Consider the following 23,069-nt stretch of genomic DNA (forward strand, 5'->3'; position numbering starts at 1 on the left):
ATGCCTCTGGCCGGTGCTGTGGTGGTCGTTGAAGTGGTATACTAGACCCTCTATTCAGTGTACGAAGAGGGCTAGTTGTATACAGGTATGGACACAGCTGTCGTGTGTTCAGAAATGGACTGTGAATGCTGATTTTTTTTTGTGTGCATCGAAAGTTAGTTGTTGTGGTGCTGGGTGAAACTGATACACATATCAGTCATGTTTTTTTTGTGTTTTCTTGCTCACATGTGTGCTGAAAGAAGAGTGGTAGACTGCTGATGTCCACGACAGCAATGGTGTGGTGTTGATTGTGTTGTGGTGGCTGGCATATCTATGTTTTTTTTATGCTTAAAAGTGAACCCCTAGACCTTGTGTGTAATCAGTTCTGCAGTTTGCAGAACAAGTGTTCGATGAAATGACTGAGTAATTTCAGTAGTGGTGTGTTGGTGGTAAATGGTCCTGCAGTGTGCAGTCCAAGTGTTTGATGTGTTGACTGAATGATTTCAGCTTTAGAGTGTAGTGTGTAATGTGCAGTTGAAGAAAGTGGGTTAGTGGTATTGTAAGTGAGATAAGTCTTGTGACAAGTGTGAGATTGTGGTGTATATTCAGAGGAGACATAATTGAGATGGCTTCAAATGTAGTTGGGAATGACAACAAAACAGGCATCATGCTCTCTTCAGATTATCTAAATGTTCAAATGACATCCATCAAGTTGAATGGTGAGAACTATATACCATGGGCAAAATCTGTGGAGGTGTTCTTGAAGGCCAAGAGGAAAGTAAAATATGTGAGGGAAGAGAAACCTTACTCTAATTCTCCTGGGTTCAGTGATTGGGAACAAGATGATGCACAGATAATGACATGGCTTTGGAACAGCATGGAACCAAAGATTAGTGTGAACTTCATGTTCCTAGATACAGCCAAAGAGATCTGGGATCATGCTAAAAAGTTGTACTCTGGACAAGACAACACAACTAGGGTATATCAGTTATACCAAGAGTACTTCAATTTGAAGCAAGAAAGTCAAAGCTTAGAAGAGTATTATGCAAGTTTGAGAAACATCCGCAATGAGCTAAATGTGTATCACCCTCTCACATCAGATGTCCAGATCCAACAGCAGCAACGTGAACAACTTGATGTGACTAGGTTTCTTGTGGGCTTGAAGGTTGAGTATGAGCCTGTCAGAGCACAGATATTGGGGGGATCAGCTCTCCCCTCACTTGAAGAAGTTTTTGCTCGTCTTAAGAGGACATCCATTGAGCCAGTGGAACATTCTTCCTTCTCTGATAGATCTGGTTTGGTAGTGACTAAAGGGAGTAGTCGTGGAAGTAGAAATGGTGGTGGCAGCAGTGGCCCTCCAAGCAACCGTGGTGGACACATGTTTAACCGGGCCAGTGGCCAGGCTGGAGGCCGTGAGTCAGGGGGAGGTCATGGAAAAGGAAGGGGTAATGCTCAGAGAAAATGTACACATTGTGGCTTAGAGGGGCACACAGTTAATTTCTGCTATGATTTGCATGGTCCACCTAACACTTGGGCTAACCATGTTACATCTAAAAGTAGTAGCACAATTACTGAAAGCCAGCAAACTGCACCAACCCCCTCCACACCGACTTGTGCTTCCGGGCAGGAAATGGTGAGTGTACCACGGGCAATATATGAGCAGTTCCTTCAAACATCTCAGCAGAACACAGCTACACTTGCCCATTCAGGTATGACTTGTTTAGCTTCCAAAGCCTCACCCTGGATCATTGATTCTGGCGCCTCGGACCATATGTCTAGGACTCCTGATGTATTTTCTTCCCTTTCTCGCACCTCCACATCTCAGACAGTTACACTTGCTAATGGTTCTACATCTCCTATTTGTGGTGTTGGTGATGTTGATCTCTCCTCATTGTCTTTAGCATCTGTTTTATATGTTCCTAAGTTCCCTTTTAACCTTATGTCTGTTAGTAGATTAACCAAGTCCCTTAATTGTTCTGTAACCTTCTATCCTTCTTCTTGTGTGTTTCAGGATCTCAAGACGGGGACGAAGATTGGTGGAGGGCATGAAGCCGGTGGTTTGTATTATCTTGATGGTGGTGGCCCTCCAGTGGCTTTTCAATCGTCTCTTACTCCTCTCCAATGGCACTGCAGACTTGGTCATCCCTCTCTCAAGGCTTTGAAGCTGCTAGTTCCTTCCTTGAGTCATCTTTCATCATTAGATTGTGAGTCATGTCAGTTGGGAAAACATCATCGAATCTATGGACTGAAACAATCTCCAAGTGCATGGTTCGGCAGGTTCAGTGAAGTGGTGAAGGCCTTTGGGATGAAACAGTGTCAGGTTGATCATTCCGTGTTTAGCTATAACTCGAAAGATGGAAAAATCTTGCTAGTCGTGTATGTGGATGATATTGTCATAACTGGAAGTGACAGCAATGGAATTGACAGGCTGAAAAAATTCTTACAGGACCACTTCAATACGAAAGATCTGGGGAAGCTAAAGTATTTCTTAGGAATAGAAGTTGCGAGGTCAAAACAGGGGATCAACCTATGCCAGAGAAAATATGTTCTTGATCTAATTGAAGAAACAGGGTTGTTAGGTGCTAAACCAGCAGAGACTCCTATGGAACTCAATGCCAAGTTAAGTGTGAATGCAGGTGATGAGTTTGATGATCCTGGAAGATACAGAAGGTTGGTGGGAAAGTTGAACTACCTGACCATTACCCGACCAGATATATCATTTGCTGTGAGTGTGGTGAGTCAGTTTATGCAACATCCCCGGGTTCCTCACTGGGAAGCTGTTCTGAGAATTGTTAGGTACCTAAAGGGTGCTCCAGGTCGTGGTCTGTTATACCAAAAAGAAGGACCTCTTGAGATAGTAGGGTACACAGATGCTGATTGGGCTGGCTCTATATCAGACAGGAGGTCAACCACAGGGTATTGTACCTTCCTGGGTGGCAATCTTGTAACTTGGAAGAGCAAGAAGCAAACAGTGGTGGCAAGAAGTAGTGCGGAAGCAGAGTACAGGGCCATGGCCCATACCACATGTGAACTAGTATGGCTGAAGAACCTACTACAGGAGATGGGTTTCTCAATTGACAAACCCATGAAACTATATTGTGATAACCAAGCTGCTGTTCACATCTCATCCAATCCGGTCTTCCATGAAATAACTAAACATATTGAGGTGGATTGTCACTTTGTGAGAGAGAAAGTGATAAGTGGGGTAATAACTACATCTCATGTGAGCTTAGGAAATCAGTGGGCAGATATCTTCACAAAAGGATTGTCTCGGGGAAGAATAGATTACATTTGTAACAAGCTGGGACTATATGATATATACTCTCCAGCTTGAGGGGGAGTGTTAGAATGCTCGAGTCAGGGGTATTTTGGTCATTCTGGTGTATCTTATTGAAAGTGAAATGTCTATTGTATCTGAGTTGAAGTTATGTGTCCCATCTTCTATGAGGGACAAAATTGTCTTTCTTGTAACTCAAGTTTTCATGAATAAAAGTCAAGTGGGTCAGCTAGGAGAGGTACTTTTGTACATCCTCTCTTCTAGTTTGGCTGAATACTTTTCTCCTCTCCTTTTTCTTTCTCTTTTCTTTCTTCTTTCTTCTTCTCTACTTTGACCTAGAAACAACTAGGGTTTATTCACAGAAATAGAAAAGTCTTTGTTTCCGTTTTTATTTAAGTCATGTTCAGTGTCAAACGTGTCAGTTGAGCAAACAATGTAGAACAACTTTTCACTCAAATAATAAAAGATCAAGTGTTCCTTTTCATGTTGTGTATTCTGATGTATGGGGGCCTACCACTGTAATCTCTGAGGGCGGATATAAGTACTTTATCACATTGATCGATGACTACTCTCGCTATACATGGGTATTCCCTATGCGTAATAGAGATGAAGTTCCAAAGATTGTGAAAGACTTCCAGAGGATGGTATTTACGCAATTCCACGTTGAAATACAAATCTTCCAATCCGACAATGCAAAAGAATACTTTCATGGTGAGCGCAAAGAGTTCTTTGCCTCCCACGGATCTATTCATAGAAGCTCATACGCCAGAACACCACAACAAAATGGTGTTGCAGAAAGAAAAAACAGACACCTCCTTGAGGTAGCTCGTGGGATGATGTTACACATGAATATTCCAAAAAGGTTTTGGATGGATGCTATACTTGCAGCTGCTTATGTTATCAATCGCATGCCCTCCAAAGTGCTGAACTACATGGCCCCTCATCAGTTGTTGTTCCCTCAGTCCCTTTTATTTTTCATTCCCATGAGAGTTTTTTGTTGTCGTGCCTTTGTCCATGATTTGTCTCCGTCTCGAGGTAAGTTAGACCCCTGGTCCATTCCTTGTATCTTTCTGGGGTATCCCTCCTCCCAAAAAGGGTATCGGTGCTTTGATCCCATTAGTCATAAGTTTTTTGTGTCTATGGATGTGTCCTTTTGAGTCTGAGCCATTCTTCCCTGCTTCTCCTCAGGGGGGAGAGTAGTAGTGTGGAAGAGGAGAAGCAGGTTCAGGTGCGCCAAGTCTCTCTTCCTTCTATTCCGGACCTTGCTCCCTTTCGTGTCTTCCAACATACACGTCGTAGAGATCAGCAATGTGATAGAGATGTGGAGCAACCAAACATTGAGCAACCGACACCGTTAGACTCCTATGAGGTAAGTCCAATCCCTGTTGCATCTACTAATACCCCTACTCCTACTGTGAATGACCTTGACATTCCTATTGCTCAAAGAAAGGGAGTCAGGTCATGCACTACCAAACACCCCATTACCCAGTTTGTCTCCTATGATCACATTTCCCCCTCATACCGAGCCTTTCTATCCGTAGTTGATTGCATCCTTGTTCCCAGAAATGTTGCAGAAGCCTTAAAATACCCCGAACGAACAGATGCCATGAAGGAGGAGAATAATGCTCTTCATAAAAATCAAACTTGGGAATTGGTGGATCTTCCAAAGGGGAAAGACCCAATGGGGTGTAAGTGGGTGTTTACAGTTAAACACAAGGCAGACGAAACAGTTGAAAGGTACAAAGCAAGATTAGTAGCCAAAGGGTACACTCAAGTGTACGGGGTTGACTATGATGAGACTTTTGCTCCATTAGCTAAGATGAACTCAATTAGGGTTCTCCTGTCATTAGCTGCTAACTTTGACTGGGAATTGCATCAACTGGATATAAAGAATGCTTTTTTGAATGGTGACTTAGAGGAGGAAGTATACATGGTTCAACCCCGTGGATTCTGTGCCAAGGGAAGTGAAAATAAGGTATGCAAGTTGAGAAAGTCTCTTTATGGTTTAAAACAATCTCCCAGAGCTTGGTTCAGTAAGTTTCACATGGCAGTTCAGCAGGTGGGCTTCAAACAATGTCAGTCTGATCATACACTCTTTGTAAAGAGATGTTAGGAATAGGTTGTTGTATTAGTAGTGTATGTGGATGATATCAACATTATAGGAAATTGGAGTTCAGAAATATAAAAATTGAAACAATTCCTTGCATCTAAATTTGATGTGAAAGATTTAGATCCCCTGAAGTATTTCCTTGGAATTGAAGTCGCCCGCTCAGAAAAGGGTATCTTCATTTCTCAAAGGAAATACACCCTTGATCTATTACAGGAAACAGGAAAATTAGGTGCAAGGCCAGCAGATACTCCCATGGATGTTGACCACAAGTTGGGTGACTATGATGGTGAACCTCTGAAAGATGTGAAACAGTTCCAAAGGTTAGTGGGAAAGCTGATTTATTTGTCCCTACTCAGTTAGGGTTCTAAGCCAATTCATGCACTCTCCTAAGAAACCACACATGGAGGCAGCAAAGAGAGTTCTTAGATACTTGAAAAAGTATCCCGGAACAGGTCTACTATTCAGTAAACATAATCACCTAAAGGTGGAAGTTTTTACAGATGTTGATCGGGCAGGTGCTGTGGATGACAGAAAGTCCACGAGTGGGTATTGCACATTTGTGGGAGGAAACCTAGTGACCTGGAAAAGCAAGAAACAAAGTGTGGTAGCAAGGTCAAGTGCTGAAGCTGAATATAGAGCTATGGCACATGGAGTGGCTGAAGTCCTTTGGCTAAAAAATCTTCTAGGGGAGCTTGGAGTTGTTGTTCATAATCCTGTCTCTTTACTGTGACAACAAGGCAGCCATAAACATCGCCAGCAACCCTATCCTACATCAGAGGACCAAACACATTGAGGTGGACAAACACTTCATAAGGGAAAAAATGGAAAAAAGGGAAACTTGCATCCCTTATGTCAACTCCAAGGAACAACTCGCTGATGTCCTCACAAAAGGGCTTCCATACTCGCGGCACAATGAGTTATGTGACAAGCTGGGCATGATAGACATATTCAGCCCAACTTGAGGGGGAGTGTTGTGAGGATTATTTAATTGTTATTTTATAGTTGTTGTTAGTGGGTTGTCAGCTTAAGATGTTGTCAGTTAGTTATTTTCTTTCTTTCTTATTAGTTTGTTTTTAGGAAGTACTGCCAGGGGCATACTTGTAATCTCCATTCTTTTTATATTAAGTTAATATAAATAATGAACTGGCGGCAGCCAGAAGTAGTTTTCTTTTTCTCTCAATCATATCTTCCTCTTCTTCTCTTTCTCTCTCTCGTCTCTCTCTCTCCATGAATGATTACATTAATAATTAATACAAATATAATTTATCAAAATAAGAGTAAAATTGGAAAGAACTGTCGCTGCTACTGAGAGTTGCAACGGCAGTGGCTAGAAGACAGGGAGGGAGGGAGAGAGAGAGAGAGGAATCGAAGACACACTGCTGCTGGTGGGAAAGAAGAAGAAGAATCAGATCTGAAATGTAGAAGCTTGCGCCACACCGTCGAATGGAGAAGAACTTCCCAGCGGAAAATCTGCTTTCTCAAATTAGGGGAGGAGTCAAATGACCTAAATTTTTGGCTTATATGAAGGGCATTAGGGGTCTTTCAAATTTCAATGGGAACTATTTTGTCTTTCGCCCACGTTTGTAGACTCAACTTACTAACTCGTATGTTCCCCCCCTTTAGACTCCAATTTGGAATAGGAAATTGACCCAATTAGCAGATGCACTTAATTTATTAGCATATAAACAATTACTATTTTATTATTATTTTTATTAAGGTCATATTATCAAAAATGAAGTTTTAAGTTGTTATTAGCATATATAATTATAGATCTCAGTATAATCAGGTCAGACCCGATTATCCCGATTAATAATCGGGACAGTTCTGGGTCTATGATTTTGTCCCAATTAATAATCGGTTTAGGACTGATACGCCCTGTCCCAAACCAAACCTGGCCATATGTCAACCACCTCCCAAATGCCATTCTAAAGAGCACTCATCTCTCCAACCATTTATTCTTTCCACTCTTAAAGCGTCTAGTACATCAGAAGGGACAATAACACTAGAAAGGGCAGAAGAGAAGGCACAAAAATCTGGGGAAAAGGTGTAATATGAAATGAAATTGGAAAGAGAATAATTTAGTATAACTATGTTTGGTTTTATAAATAACAAAAGGAAGATGTAAGTTTACTAGGCTTGAGTGTCTGACAACAATGGAATATATCATGAACTGTTCATGAGAGCAAATATGATGAGATTATGGCAGGGTAATAGAATAAGTAATTTCTACTGGCCTTTGATCATTACTAAGATTCACCAAGTTTTTATTCGAGTTATCTTGGTAGAAATGTATGCCCTCAGTTCTTCTTAGCAAATCATTTAGATCATGCCTGCAGATCTGTACATTAGCTCCTACCTGTGATGGAAAATTTCATGGAATGTAGGTAATTGCTACGCTTTACTTTCATATAGGAAAGAGAGTCAAGTGTATATACTAGGTATCATTCACATTTCCACACTATTATTTGATTCATCATTCACCTACCAGTATTTATATGTGCATTTGATCTCAGGAACCACAAGGTCAGGTTCTTACTCTATCTGTTCCTGCATACAGGTCCTAGGATACAAGGACAGATACTTTTTTCCATTTGGAAACAATGCTATTAGTATTTTATGTCAGTTATGTAGTTCTTTCCCTTGAAATCCTGTCCCTTGCTTCTTCAAGTTTCGATGATCTATATAGAAAAGCTCAGTCTTGGAATCAAGGGCTGGAATAAGCAAAGACATAAAGCAAGAGGGAAGAAGAGCAAAAGTTCAACATAACCGGCACAGGAGAAGAAAAATGAGGTAAAAGATTGATACAAGCACAACCAAGCATCCTTACACCTTGGCACTTCATGCAAAATAAAATACCAACAAGCAACCATGAAGAAGACTTTTTTCTATCCATTGTTTCAGTAGTTAATTTCTCCTGTACTTTTTTCTTGAAATCCTTTTAACTTTATAAATTTAACTTACAAGCAAAATTTACTGCATAATGTAATACGAAGGCTGCCTATTTGGGGTCATCTGCTTGGTAACTTGCACCTGAGTTAGTTGTTTCCTAATACTGTTCTTGACTTTCTCAATAGCTGGTATGTGGAGCAGTTATCTAGTAAAGACAAATTGGTGGTACATGCTTCATGTTACTGTCTTTTGGACTATTTGGATGGAGAGGAATAGCAGAATTTTTTAAGATATATCCTCTCAAACTGATGAAATGATTCATAATATGAATATGTCAGCAAAATCCATTCGTGGGCACAAGGAACTAACATTTCAACAGAAGCCCTCTATTTGTTATTATTTCCAATTCTGAAATACTGTGTATTCTCTCTCTGTACAGTCTCTAACCGTACTTACTGTAATAGGCTTTACTCTTTACACATATAATACAACTATACTTTACTTTTCCTCCAAAGAAAAATGTAATATAAAGGCTACTCTTACAAACAGAATTTGGTACTTTTTTTTTTGGGTGAATTTGGTATTATCATACTAATGTTGCTTGTGTAACTTTAGACAAAAATGAACAAGTCAGAGAAAGGAGTACCACCTGGGGTTGAAAGTATACTTCTGCCAATGATTAAGCAGCCCTTTATGTAAGCGGTTTCCCTAAAATGATAAAATTCAAATCATTATAATTTCAAAAATAAACAACAGAGTTCCTACAGCAGAAACAGAAAGAGAGAATAAACATAATATTTCAATATAGCACGGGTTAGGAGCATAACCAGGTCATAAGGATCAGATGCAAATGAATGAAGGGTGTTACTTTAAGTGGATATGATCCATGGTGAATATTATCCATAGTTTATCTCATGAAAGAGGTATTTTGAAAATGAATAAAAGGATCAGAGCACAGTAGTGTTATCAAGGTTCTAGACTTCAGTTTCAATATGAACATCTGTCAAATGGGATGGATTTAAAAAGAAAGGATGAGGAACTTAAAAATAATGGAGTAATAAGTTAAGTTTCTGTAACTGATGAAAATCTATGAATAAACTTGGAAAATCATTAAATCAGGATTAATACATACTTGGGACTGACCATATGATCTGAAACTAGCATTTAGATAGTAAATGTGAGGTCCATAACAAATGAGGTATATTATGCTTCTAAAAATTAAGGTGTCAAATTTTCACACAAACTAGTGGTTGGTATAATCATTAGTAGCAGAACTCCAATTGTTGCCATATAAGTAAGATATATCTAGAAAATTAATATGTATACAAGAAAGTTGGCAGAAACATTAACGATCAAAAAAATAAGATATATATGCATAAACATTTATTTTTAGATGAAATTCCTAATTTATTATTTATTTTTCTTATATTTTAACATATCAATAAGATTAGTACTTAATATTTAAATTAAACCTTGATATTAAAAAAATATGGTATTTTTATGAGATAAAAGAAAGAGTTGTTCTATCGGCCAAAGTACAGCAAGTGCAATATGTCAGAAGACATAATGGGATGCATAAGAGCTATTCTAGCTGGCAATATGGACTACTTTTCTGGAAAGAATAATGAACTTTTGACAAGAAATCTTCTTAATACCCAAAAAAAAAAAAAAAACAAGAAGGAATCTCCTTAAGACTAATTTCTTAATAGAGCAACAGGTGCTCATAGATCTTGGCTCTAAGTGTGGCAGCATTTCAGGGATGTCCCTCACTCTTCCAACTTTGATTTTGAATATCTATTTAGACCGCACTAAACTCCATATTCATTCTTTAGTATAACAAAAAGCATAACCTCCTGATATAGTGTATTATAAATAAATAAAAAAAAAGTAGGTCATGAGTTACTGACTTAAATCCAGGAATATTATTGGTATATGATAATTCTTTACAGGTGAATAATCACCTCAATGTTCAAGCTTCATCATTTGGCAAATAAGTAGGTCATGAGTTACTGAAATTATGAATAGGGCATTTTCAAATTTGAAAACCTTAGTGCACATGGGCTCTGGTGTACAAAGATTTTGGCATATAGAGTACAATTATACCTTAATTTTCTTCAGAAGGAAAAAACTGTTCACATCAAAAACAAATTGTTGATAAATGTTCCATTTCATTGGTTATATTAATAAGTCAATCAAAATTATGGCTGAATTACCAAAACAGTTAATTAAATCTTGTGAAGTCAAACATGAAAACAGTTTTGATTAGGTAAAATTTAAAATTATCCATCCAGTGAACAACATATTCACACATGCATCCTTGTTCTACTATATTCATAGTATACACACCTATATCGATTATGCATGTGCTCATTTGCATACATGAATGTGGTAAAGCAACAACCAAGAGAGAGTTCAATAAACAGCAGTCGCACAAACACTAAAGGTCAAGAAAGACTACAATGGGAAATAAATTGCTATACCAGTTCTGTGAGGAAAGCTTGTTTGTTTAGACCTTCTAATGCAGTGAATGCAGCCTCAAGTACGCGAGATAGGTATGCAACAACTCTGTTCATAAGATATCATTGAGAAGAATGATATCAATACAAAATGTACCATTTGCAATCAAAAAAATAATGATACCAATATAAAATGCAAGTTCTCTTATGATACAACTGGATGTAGTGCTGTAATGGATTGAACTTTGATTTGATCCAATCCAATCCAATTCATTTCAATATTTGGGTATCCATTAAGTGTTGAATCCAATTCAATCTAAGATAGTGGGAATCAGTTTATTACCAAGCTGATGCCAACATGTCAGGTAATCATTAGTGGAATAGAGTGAACAAAACAAGTTTAATTCATTTTCAATTATAATCATAATACAAGAGCAATAGTGAGTAATGTCATCTCTGTACATGTAGGTCCAACATGTCAGGCTGATGTGACACATCATGATTAGCTTAGGCCATGTTTGGGAGTGCTTAAACGAAATAAGTGCCTATTTGGGCCAGGACCACACCATTAAGCACTTATTGGTGTTTGGGATATAAGCCCAAAATAAGTGCTTATTTTAAAAATAAGGGCTTACTTTTTAAGCCCAAATATTCAGCTTTTTTTAAGTGCTTAAACAATAAGCGCTTATTCAATTTTTTTCTACCAAAATTGTCCCCATTTAATTTTTACAATTCCATTCATGCCCTTCAAATGTAAAAACACAGGGTTTCTTCTCCATCGAGTATTTCTTCTCCATTGCTCTCTGCAACCAGTGGTGGAACGCTTCTCAACTGCGCCCAGTGGCGGGAACCTATACACTCAACCGGCATCCCTGCGTCCGGTGGCAGTGGAAACTTTCCGATGCCCAGATCTCTCTCCATCGAGTATTGATCTGGATCTGTCACATTCTGCTCTCGCTCGTTCAGTGGTGGAAACTTTCCAACGCCCAGATCTCAGTTTTTCGGTTTTTGGTTCTTTGTTCCGGCACTACCTCCACAGCTTCCCTACATGCCTACTTTGTTTTCTTTCAAGATTTTCTTTCTCTGGTTCAGTTCTCTTATTGCCAGTAAAATTAGCGCATTGAAGCCATTAAAGCAGCTCTCAACACAGGACTGGGAGATTCTGATCAACGACTTCCAATCTGGAGCCTCTCGTCAAGATTGCTGGTGCTTACAATGCTGATTGCTGGTGCCACGAGGTATCGCTTACTACCACTATGTCTCGATCTGTTCGAAGAAATGCTTCAAAATGACATCATTCCTGATGTATGGAGTTACAATGTTTTGATGAACTGTTTCTTTAAATCTGGACAGCCGGTGGAAGCTAACAGAATCTTCTGCGATATGATCCCATGTTTCTCCATCTCCAACTACATATAACACCATGATTGATGGCCTATGTAAAGCAGGTTATACTGTTAATATCCTTCGGTTATTTAGGAACTTACAACAGCATGGATTTCTTCCCCAGTTAGTAACATCCAATATACTTATTAATGGACTTCGCAAATCGGGTAAGTTAGGGGAAACGAGAATGATCCTGAAGGACATTGGTGAATCAGGTCATATCCCAAATGCTACAACTTACACTATTGTTATGAGCCGTTGCTATAGACATGGGAAATTCGAACAGGGGTTTGAGATTTTCTCAGAGATGAAGAGTGAAGGTTATTCTTTGATTCTTTTGCATATTGTACAGTAATCAGTGCTTTGGCTAATGATTACATAGAAGAAATGGTGAGGATTGGCATTGGGCTTGATAATACTCTGATTAATTTGTACTGTAAAGAGAAACTGTGCTCTGCTGGGACTACAGAGTATGTTAGTATATTTTGAAAATTTGAAAGAAAATGAAGGACAAAAGAGACACAAGTGCTTATTGGAGAAAAAGACCACCAAACGCCAATATGAAATAAGTGCTTATTTTTTAAAATAAGCACTTGAAAAAGCTGGGTGTCAAAAGCAAATAAGTGCTTATTCAAATAAGCACTTATTTTTACCATAAGCACTCCCAAACATGGCTTTAGTATTGTCACATTAATGTAGAGAATTTAGATGGAAAATAACTTCTTAGCATCTTTCATGTTAAAATTAAATTTATCTTATTATTTTTTATTATTTTATTTTAACAACAAAGAAAAGCCATCACTCAGCTACCAAAACATTCTCTTGTGCTTTCTCAAATATTGCACATGTGGGTAATATATTGTTGCATTTGAATTATCGGATTGTTATTGGATTATCCAATTCAATCTACGCTTCTAAAATTCAGTCAAATCTGATGAATCTTAATGGATGTCTAAATCTGACTTAATTGGATTGGACTAAAACAAAATCCAATCAACTAACAGTCTTAACCGGATATTTCATCTACCTTATACAGGCATTTGTTGGCCGATGATCTGGTGCATTTCCATCATCTGGGGACCTATAATCTGTTGCTTTTTGTTCAGCAGACAGCAACCGTTCAACCTGCATAAACATTTCACAAGAAAAGTTTTTATATCAGGAAGAGATCTAACCAAATGGTTCCCACAAAAATACAAAAGAAATAACACTATTACAAACCATTTTGCAATGCCACAGTCCTACCCATAAGCAACAATAAACTTAAAGGAACAAAGTATACTATGGTACTGGAAACCATGACTTATGGAAGTGTGATGCAGACAAGGAAACAAAGAATGAGGGAGAGAATGTTCTGGGCAGCTTTGTAAGAAAGATAACTGGGGCCTCAACACCTGTTTAGGGGTTGACAGTTGTACTTAACTCTAGGAAGTTATACTTAAGTTTGTATTAATGAAGTTACCGTTTCCAATCAAAAAAACAAGGAAACAAGGAATCCACGGAGAAAAACTTTAGTTCTCTTCCAACTCCTGCACTAATGGCAATTTCATGACTTTCAGTTGATCAAAAATTGAGGTTCCTCGTTAAATTTATTTTCTAGTTCATTAGGGAGTTTTTAGAATTTTGAAACGTTAAAGTTAGAATCACGTCACTTTTCTTCCAGCCTAATTTCCAAGGACCAAAACTTGTTTGTTTTGCATGATTTTGGTGTCACTAGATAGGTTATTGAATTATAAATTCAATTGGACCAATATTTTATAAGCCTTATCTGTTTTGAGTGTGTTATGGCTAATTGACTGATAGGATGTTAGTCTTTGACAGGATTTGAACGTCTAGTTTTTAGGTCCATCTTGGAGTTGTTTATGGTTACTTTAGTTGTAGCAGAACTAGTAATGGGTTATTGCTGTTGTCTTAGGAGATTAAATAGTTAGGGAAAAAACTCAGAAAACAAAAATGATGATGCTGGTACTAGTTAGTACATCTCTGCGACTGATTCCCATTGCCTCCCCTACTGGTACTGGTATTAGGATATGCTGCAAGTCCACTACCATTTACATATAGATTCTATGGTAATATGGCCAAAGTTAAGGTACCTTAGCAAGTCTAAGTCATCCCAGTGTTTTAAAAGCAAAGGGCACAAAAAAAGCACAAGGGCCATTTTGCACCCGAGGTGCAAGGCGAGGCACGTGCCTTTTGAAGCAAGGCGCAAAAATGCAAAAATAAAAATAAAAATAAAAATAAACTAAAAATTCAAAAATATGCCAAAATGCAAATGATTAAAAAATTAAACACATTATAAAACATATTTAAAATAAAATCAATCATAACATATAAAACATATTCAAGCATGTAAACTCAATCTCTTTATTTTTTTTCCCAATTGCATTACTTCAAATAGCTAATGTGATATTAAGTATTATGCATTCTTGATTCTACAAACCACCCTTGAATCAAGCCCCTCAAGGCAAGCCCAAGTAAGTCCATATTAAGGTCTAAAATTCTTAATCCCTATAAAAAAGAAAGGTTTCATAACTTTAAGTGTCTTTTAAAAATATCTTTTATTAGGATGAACAAATGAGCAACATTAGAAAATATGGGATTCTCTCCACTCCGTCCGCCCCCAGCCCAACTGCTAAACACAAAAAATAATGCACAGATTTTCAAAACACACACACCTAGGCTGAAGCACAAGGCACACCAGGCATGTGCCTTTTGAAAATACTCTGCTGGAACCTAGGCGAGGCGCATACCCTAAAATGTGCCTCACCTATGTGCCTAGGCGCACCTGAAATCACTGAGTCATCCTGCTTTAGTCCAAAACATGTTCAAGGAAATTATACTTGGGAGTAAAATTATGCAGGAAATGCCTGAACTTTATGTGGTAATGCCCCATGAGATCTAGTTTTTGATGTTGTAATTTGTACTTTTAGCGATGCAAGGATACTATGGTCTTTTTACCTTGCACTATGTTCAGTCTAATAAAATAAGGAGTAGGCACTGCTGCTCTACACTTTTAGCTCATCATTCTTTTGTCTTCTTTTCTCTATTTTCTCCTATTCCAAGCCTGTCATCACTTAACATTACTAGTCATAAATGACATGTTAAGCATAAAAGATTGATGAACTTCTCTCATATGCACGACCATCTTATTCTACCTTCACTCATTTTGCCATCCTATTACAGCTACTCCTAGATTCCAATGAATGCACTCATTTCTAATTCTACCCTTTCTCATCTTGCTTTTTTTTATCAGCAAAAAATGTTTTATTGGTTTAGATATATGAAATCAGTGCACTTTTATGACAAAAATGTCATCCCAATTAACAGTAGCTTGATTACAAAGAAGCCCAGTACAGTTGCTGCCTTGCAGCCCCTTGCTTAGCTAGAGAGTCAGCTAACCCAGTTGCACTCCTTATCCATTTAAATTCCGCATTTAAATCCAATGCAATCCTTTCAATTTCTTTAAAGGCATGCTTAAGAGTCCAAGGTATGTCTGTTACACTTCATCCATGATATAATAACTTTGGAATCCCCTTCCACCTCCACCTGTCTATAGCCCAGCTGCTTTGCCAGCCAAAGACCCTGCAGCAATGCCAACATTTCAGCCTTCAAAGAGTTTGCAACCCCAATTGGCCCTGAATATAATGCCAAAATCCTGCTCTTAATCTCTGATTGCTCCACCTATTCTTGCCATGCCCAGGTTACCCAAGGATCTTCCATCAAAGTTCAGTTTCACTTCATTACCTTCTAGGGGTTTCCATTCCACTCTTATTTTTTTTTTCTTTTTCTCTAGTAGACTGTGCTACCTCCTTCCATGCTATTAGAATGTCAGTAATTGAGTAATTCTGAAAGCAGTCAATGTCTTAACCCATAATGCAACCTTCACTTTTATACTGTCTATTACCTCCTCACAAGTCCTATTATTTCCAATGAATATTCCGTTATTCCTCTCTTCCCACACCACCCAATGCCACCTCATTAGCTCTCCACATTATTCTCCCTCTTTTCTTTTGTTGCCTCAAGAAGTTTGGGTTGAAGATGTCCACCACCTCTTGAGAGGGGACCCACCTGCAGCCAAAAAGACAACAAAAAAAAAGCCCAAATACGTTGTACAAAGGAACAAGATATTAGTAAATGGGAGAGGACCTCTCCATTACCCCTACATAAGGAACACACATGAGGAGAAACGCAAGAAGGTTTGAATTTTTGGTGGGATTGGCTAATCAGCTAGTCCAAATTTCTTTCACCAGGAAATCAACCCCTTGAGAACCAGGTGAGGCTAGATGCTTGAAAGAAGAACAAGTGATAAGTCCATCTGGAGAGGAAACCCAAATTCTATAGTCTTCCAAGTTTGGGTCTAGGAATGCTGTCTCCAAAATGGTAAGTAGGTCAATTAAAGATGAACACTCGCTTTCCCTTAGGCCTCTTCTGAAAACAAGGTTCCAATTGAAGTCTGAAGGAGAGGGTGTTCCCAAACTAGACAAAGGTCTTTAGGTTAGATAGGGCAAAGAGTTCAGGAAACTGGTCTTTAGGTGGTGTTTCCCCTATCCAAAGGTCTTCCCAGAACTAGATCTCATCTTGCTATTCATCCACCTCAAAATAAATGGCAATGGTAAATATTTAATAAAAGATAAAAACAATACAGGGATCCTTTACAGATTATGAGCTCAGAATAATAGGTGGCAGTGACAAAATTGCTTCATAGTTTTTTAAAGGAAAATTGATTTGTAATTTCCCACTACATGATCTTTTATGATGCAGATAGAAGGGCTATTTGACAAAGTGTACATGCTCTGATTTCTGTGATATTAAATATAATCATAAGATGAAAACTTTGCATTTTTACAGACCTCTGCCATCACAGTTTCAATACATTGTTGAAGCCCTTTATAAGCAGCACCCTCAGCACTAGACATAGCTGTTGCCATTTCTTCACAAGAAGCAGCATGTGCACCATCCACAGGTAGTAAGAGCCGAGAAATAGAGTTTGCAAAATACTGCAGAAGACAAGACCCTTGTTCACTACTAAGGTTTCAATGTAAATACCAGCCACTCTGGCCAAAATAACAATACAAGTAATGCCCAAAGGAAACATACTTGCTGGATTATAGCCACACTGCTTGTACAACGCTGTACAGCCACCATAAAAGATCTGAAACTGCTTTCACCAGCAGCAGCAGCAGCTTCTGCCTAAACATCATCATCAATCAATTTGTCTTATGCTTGACTCAATAATAGAAGTGTAAAGAACTGTGTTGACCATTGCTGAATGCAATCTTTATGTATAAAGAAATTAGGATTTATTAAAGGGATATGGTTAAGTAATTACAGCAGAAGCAGCTGCAGCAGCCACCCTTCTACTAACAATTGTACCCAGCACAAACCTTTCCCTCAAAGCCGCAGCTTCATTTAGGCTCTCTCTGGCCCGTTCTAGCCCATCTGTGATATATTGGCTAACCTGCAAAACATAAATTGAGTATGGCATAGATGGGTAGACTTGAGTTCAATTGAAAGCCAGTTGTAGAAGTAAAATTAAGCATACTTACTTGATCTAGTAAGCAAGTAAATACTGCTTTTACATTGGTTGCAAGAGGTGCAGGCTGTACAATGAAACCTTGAGAATCAATTCTAATGAAATCACCAAAAGAATAATTAAAGATTTCAATTCTTAATATGTTTATTGCAAGAATAAGCATGTGAGAATCCAAATACATCAAATGTAGAAGCATATTGTAAGGAAAGGATATAAAGATCTAAGAGATAACTATAGTGCAAGAGGCATGACTTTGGAATTTGGAATTGATGGCAACCAAAAATAAAGAAAAATATTGTAGAACCAACAAACACAAACATAATGTGGTTTGGCTATTGGCGATATGCGTACACCCATTCATAAAAAAGATCAGAAAAGACTTCAATAGAATAAGCACGACTATGGCAATCACAAATCAAAGGAAGCAATATAAGTGACTCTTCTTCCCAGAAAAAAATTCCCAGGTCCAAATAAGTATGTAGATCTTAAAGCCACCAAAAGAAGTACCCTAGAGAATAAAGGGTACTTCCACAGTTGCACCATATAGACCATTTATAGTCTTCTAAGCTCATAAAACTTCCCTCTCAAGAAAACCTGAAATTAGTGATTACCCATTATTTATCTTTCTTTTGCATAACAAACACTCCAGAGTCCATATATATGAGAAAGATGCATGTTTTCAATTAGGAAACTGTCAAACAAGACACAACCACCCAACATGTGGCCTTTTATGTTTTATTAAAGAAAACAAATGGCTAATTCACGACATGTAAGCACAGATCTTTGCCATGTATGCAGCCAATTGTGTGAATATTGAACATTGTCTCATGCATTAGACCCTTGATGCATGTTATATTGTGTATTTGTGTAGTTAAGAAGGCATAAAGAAAATGGAAAATGGGAAATGCTATATTGTGTATTTGTGTATTTGCAGTTCCAGCTGTTGAAACGTCACCGGTGGCAGATAATGACCCATGTGCAATAGAAAAAGGAGGGGGTAGAGGAAAAGACAATGATGAGAAATTGTTTAATGTGATGGTTTTGGAAAAGGATGAGGGGGGAAATGAAGTTATTGCAAGTACCCAAGAGAAAGAAAAGGAAGACTGTCGTTTGGATGAGGGAGAAGAAGGCTGTAGAGAGATACCCAAAGTAAAAGGAGAGGAACAAAAAGAAGCCAAAAGGAAGTTCGCCAAAGGAAAGGTCTATCTTAGAAAGGGGGTAGAAGATGATAAAAAAAAGAATGAGAAGAATGAAGGAGGTGGAAAGGCTAGCCTATGGTGTGTCCTATGAGAAGATTGTAAATAGGAAAAGGGAGAAGACAAGAGGAGAATAGGATTTGGGATTGAATTAGGGTCGAGGAAAAAAGAGTGAAATGAAAGTGCTTTGCTGAAATGTAAGAGGTTTAGGAAGTGCAAAGAAAAGGAAAATCATCAGGAAGGTGATAAGAAAGGAGAGACCGGTTATAGTCATGTTACAAGAGACAAAGCTTTCGGACTTGGACAAAAGGTGGATAAGAAGTATCTGGAGTTGCAGGGGTCTAAGTTGGTCTTTTGCCCTGTCGAGGGGTGCCTCGAGTGGAATCCTTACAATGTGGAAGAATGAGGAAGTTGACTGTCAGGAGGAACTAATAGGTCAGTACTCAGTATCAATAAAAGCTAAGAGGATGAATGATGGAAGGGAGTGGGTATTGACTAATGTGTATGGGCCGAATTCATATAGAGAGAGGAACTCATTCTGGGAAGCGCTAGCTGCAATCAAAGGCACATGGGAGGGTCCGTGGTGTTTGGGTGGGGATTTCAATGTAATAAGATATACAAATGAGACAAACAATCCCAACCAACCCTTAACATCTAGCATGAAACACTTCAATTCCCTGATTGAGTCCCTAGAACTAAAAGAGCCTACCTTGTTACAAGCCTCTTTCACCTAGTAAAATCTCCAAGAAAATCAAGTGTGCTCAAAACTGGATAGATTCTTGTTCTCCATTGATTGGGAAGAGTTGTGGGGCACTTTGACACTAAAAGCCCTACCTAGAGTGACTTCTGATCATTACCCTTTAAGCCTTTACCAAGAAAATCTTATTGGTGGCCCCACACCTTTTAGATTTAAAAACATGTGGCTAGAAGTTCCAAACTTTTTGCAAAGGGTAAAAGAATGGTGGTCAGAAGATGGGATTAGGGCTAGAAATAAAGTGGTGAGATTCTCTAAGAAACTGAAAAGATTGAAGGAAATGGTCAAGGAGTGGAACAAAGAGGAATTTGGAAAACTTGAGGTCATAAAGGAGGAATTAGCCAGGAAAATAGAGGAAGTGGACCAAAAGAAGGCCAGGAAAGAGTGTGGGGCGGAGGATAGAATAGAAAGATGGAACTTAAAAGTGCAACTGGAAGAGATTCTGAGAAAAGAAGAGATTTCTTGGAGGCAAAAATCTAGATGTAAATGGATTCTAGAAGGGGATGGAAATACCAGTTTTTTCCACTCTCTAGCAAATGGGAGAAGACGGAAAAACCAAATTTCCAATGTAGAGGTGGATGGAAGAGTGATAACTGCAAAAGAGGAAATTGAAAGATGCTTTGTGGATCACTTTAAGTCAATCCGAGCATCCTCTGATGAAAACATGGCAGAATTGGGAGATTTACAGTGGGACAAAGTGCCAGAATCCAAAGTTAACCTCCTAGAAAGAGCTTTCACTATTGAGGAGATACATGAAGCAATATTCTCGATGGATAGATCTAAAGCACTAGGGCCGGATGGATCTTCAATGGCTTTCTATCAAGATTGTTGGGAAATTTTGAAAGATGAATTAATGGATGCATTTGTGGAGTTCTATCAAGAAGGAAAATTATCGCCTGGAGCAAATGCAACTTTTGTTGCTTTAGTGCCAAAAAAAAGGAGGCCAAAACCCCTAAGGATTATAGACCGATAAGTCTTGTGGGTAGCTTGTCTAAAATCATTGCTAAAGTCCTGGTTGGTAGATTGAAGACTATACTGCCCTATATTATCTCTCAGAACCAAGGAGCTTTTGTAGAGGGGAGACAAATTGTGGATCAAATTTTAGTGGCAAATGAGTGTGTGGCAGCTAAGAGAAAACAAGGTGATAAAGGTTTGATTTGTAAATTGGACCTTGAAAAAGCTTATGATATGGTGGATTGGTCCTTCCTGTTGAATTTAATGGAAAAGATGGGGCTAGGTGAAAGATGGAGGATATGGATTAAAGAATGTATTAGCTCAACACATTTTTCTATTCTGATGAATGGGGTAGCAAAAGATTTCTTCCAGGCTAAAAGATGACTAAGACAGGGTGACCCCTTATCTCCATTCTTATTCACCTTTGTGGCTGAGGTTTTGAGTAGACAACTCACCAAAGTTGATCAAAAAAACCAGTTTAAAGGTTGGAGGATGGGTAGATCAGAAGTGGTGGTGTCTCAATTGCAATTTGTTGATGACATAATTATTTTCTGTGAAAGCTGTGATGAAGCTAGTTTAAGGAATCTGAAAAGATTGGTGAATGAATTTCAGCAGGCATCCAAATTGAAAGTCAATTGGGGAAAAAGTTGTGTAGCCGGAATCAACATTGAAGGGGGGGGGGGTATCCAAGCCATGGCAAATCTGCTAGGTTGTGAAGTGAAAAATTGGCCTCTGGAATACCTAGGAATGCCCTTGGGTGGGAATCCGAAATCTGAAAGCTTCTGGAAACCGGCGGTACAGAGGTTCATGTCTTCATGAAGAAGTTGGCAATGTGGAAGAGAAATTATATTTCCTTAGGGGAAGAATCACCTTGATAAAATCAACCCTTGCAAACCTTCCCACTTACTTCCTTTCCACCTTTAAGATCTCGGTGAAAATAGCTAGGAAATTAGAGAAGATTATGAGGGACTTTTTGTGGGAGCCAGGTGAAGAAAAGAAAGATCAATTAGTGAAATGGGAGCAAGTTTGTTACCCTAAGGACCAGGGTGGATTAGGTATAGGGAACCTAATAAAGAGAAACAAAGCCCTCCTAGGGAAATGGCTATGGAGATTCCCTTGTGAGGAAGAAAGGTTGTGGCACAGGGTCATTAAAAGCTTACATAGTGATGCAGATAACGGCTGGAATGCAAAATTAGCCCCCAATGCAGCTCCATCGTCTCCTTGGAAGGCAATCTTTGAGGTATATCCAACTTTTCTTCAATTTATCAAGTTTGATGTTGGTTGTGGCAACAAAATTTTATTCCGGGAAGACCTTTGGGTTGGGGATGTGCCTCTTATGTTCAATTTCCCAGACCTTTACTCTTTATCAAACTATAAAAACAAACCTGTTGCTAGGTTTGGTGTGCTTTCAGTCAGAATCAGGGATCTCTTGGGATTTTGGCTTTAGAAGAGGGTTAAGGAAAAATGAGTGTGAGTCTCTAGTGCTGTTGATTTCAACACTTGAGAGGGTCTACTTGGACCAATCTATAGCTGATTGTAGAGTGTGGTCCCCAACTTCTGATGGTTTATTTTCCTGTGCATCTTTCTTTGGTTTGCTCACTCATATTAACCCTATGGGGGTGATCTTCCCAGTGAGAGAAATTTGGACTAAACTGATCCCTCCAAAAGTACAAGCTTTCTATTGGGAAGTGTTCCTAGGGAAGGTAAACACTTGTGATGTGCTACAGAAAAGGAGGCCAAACAATTGTCTCTCTCCTCGTGTGTGTCCTTTGTTTGGGATGTGGTGAAACTCTAACCCACTTACTATTATCCTACTCTTTTGCTTCTGGTATTTGGAATGTTGTTTGTTCTCTCTTTGGATGCAGATGGGCTCCTCCACAGGATGTGGTAAGTCTATTCAACCCCTCTTTCCTGTGTCAACGGAAGAAAAGGGGAAAATGTATATGGAAGGCAGTGAGAACAGCTACAATATGGACTATTTGGGAGGAAAGAAACCTAAGAATCTTTTCAGGAAAAAGCAATGGAGGAAGTTATTGAAGCCATAAAAATCAGAACTGCACATTGGGTGAAGACCATGGAGATATTTAGAAACTACTCCACGAATGAGATACTAAGGAATTGGGCTGAAATAGCACAAATAGATTTACCCAAAGTTCTTGTAAGCATGGAATGGAAGCCACCAGCACAGAACAAACTAAAACTGAATTTTGATGGGAGCTCTCTTGGCAACCCTGGAAGGGCAGGCATAGGGGGTGTGTTTAGAAATTATCTGGGTGTGGTGGTGGCACTCTACTCTGGACCAATAGGTTATGGTGACTCAATACGGGCTGAGTCTCTAGCCCTACTTCAAGGTCTAAAGATGGCTGAGCAGATAGGAACAACAGACTTAGAAATTGAAGGAGACTCTCTATTGGTCATCTCTTGGGCCAAAAACATCACATCAGCACCTTGGAAGCTCAAGTTTATTTTCAGAGAAATTAACACACTTGCGAGGAAGTTCAACTCTCAGTTTCGTTGGGTTAAAAGGGATGCAAA

At 38.7% G+C, this 23,069-nt stretch overlaps 1 protein-coding gene across 2 annotated transcripts in view; it reads right to left on the reverse strand.

Annotated features, from left to right (window-relative positions):
- The window catches only part of LOC104600227 (exocyst complex component SEC10b-like), an 80,372-nt gene that overhangs the window by 8,879 nt on the left and 48,424 nt on the right, over positions 1-23,069 (reverse strand). For both annotated transcript variants that reach the window (XM_010263079.3, XM_010263077.3), the window contains exons 16-22: positions 17,644-17,697; positions 17,427-17,555; positions 17,195-17,287; positions 16,948-17,094; positions 13,125-13,222; positions 10,736-10,820; positions 8,905-8,963 (exon numbers count right to left, since the gene is read on the reverse strand). In XM_010263079.3, coding sequence (XP_010261381.1) covers positions 8,905-8,963; positions 10,736-10,820; positions 13,125-13,222; positions 16,948-17,094; positions 17,195-17,287; positions 17,427-17,555; positions 17,644-17,697 — 665 coding nt within the window. The remainder of the gene's footprint in view (positions 1-8,904; positions 8,964-10,735; positions 10,821-13,124; positions 13,223-16,947; positions 17,095-17,194; positions 17,288-17,426; positions 17,556-17,643; positions 17,698-23,069) is intronic.

The sequence above is a fragment of the Nelumbo nucifera genome, chromosome 1 (assembly GCF_055504915.1).
Source record: "Nelumbo nucifera cultivar China Antique chromosome 1, China Antique-T2T, whole genome shotgun sequence".
Taxonomy (NCBI): domain Eukaryota; kingdom Viridiplantae; phylum Streptophyta; class Magnoliopsida; order Proteales; family Nelumbonaceae; genus Nelumbo; species Nelumbo nucifera.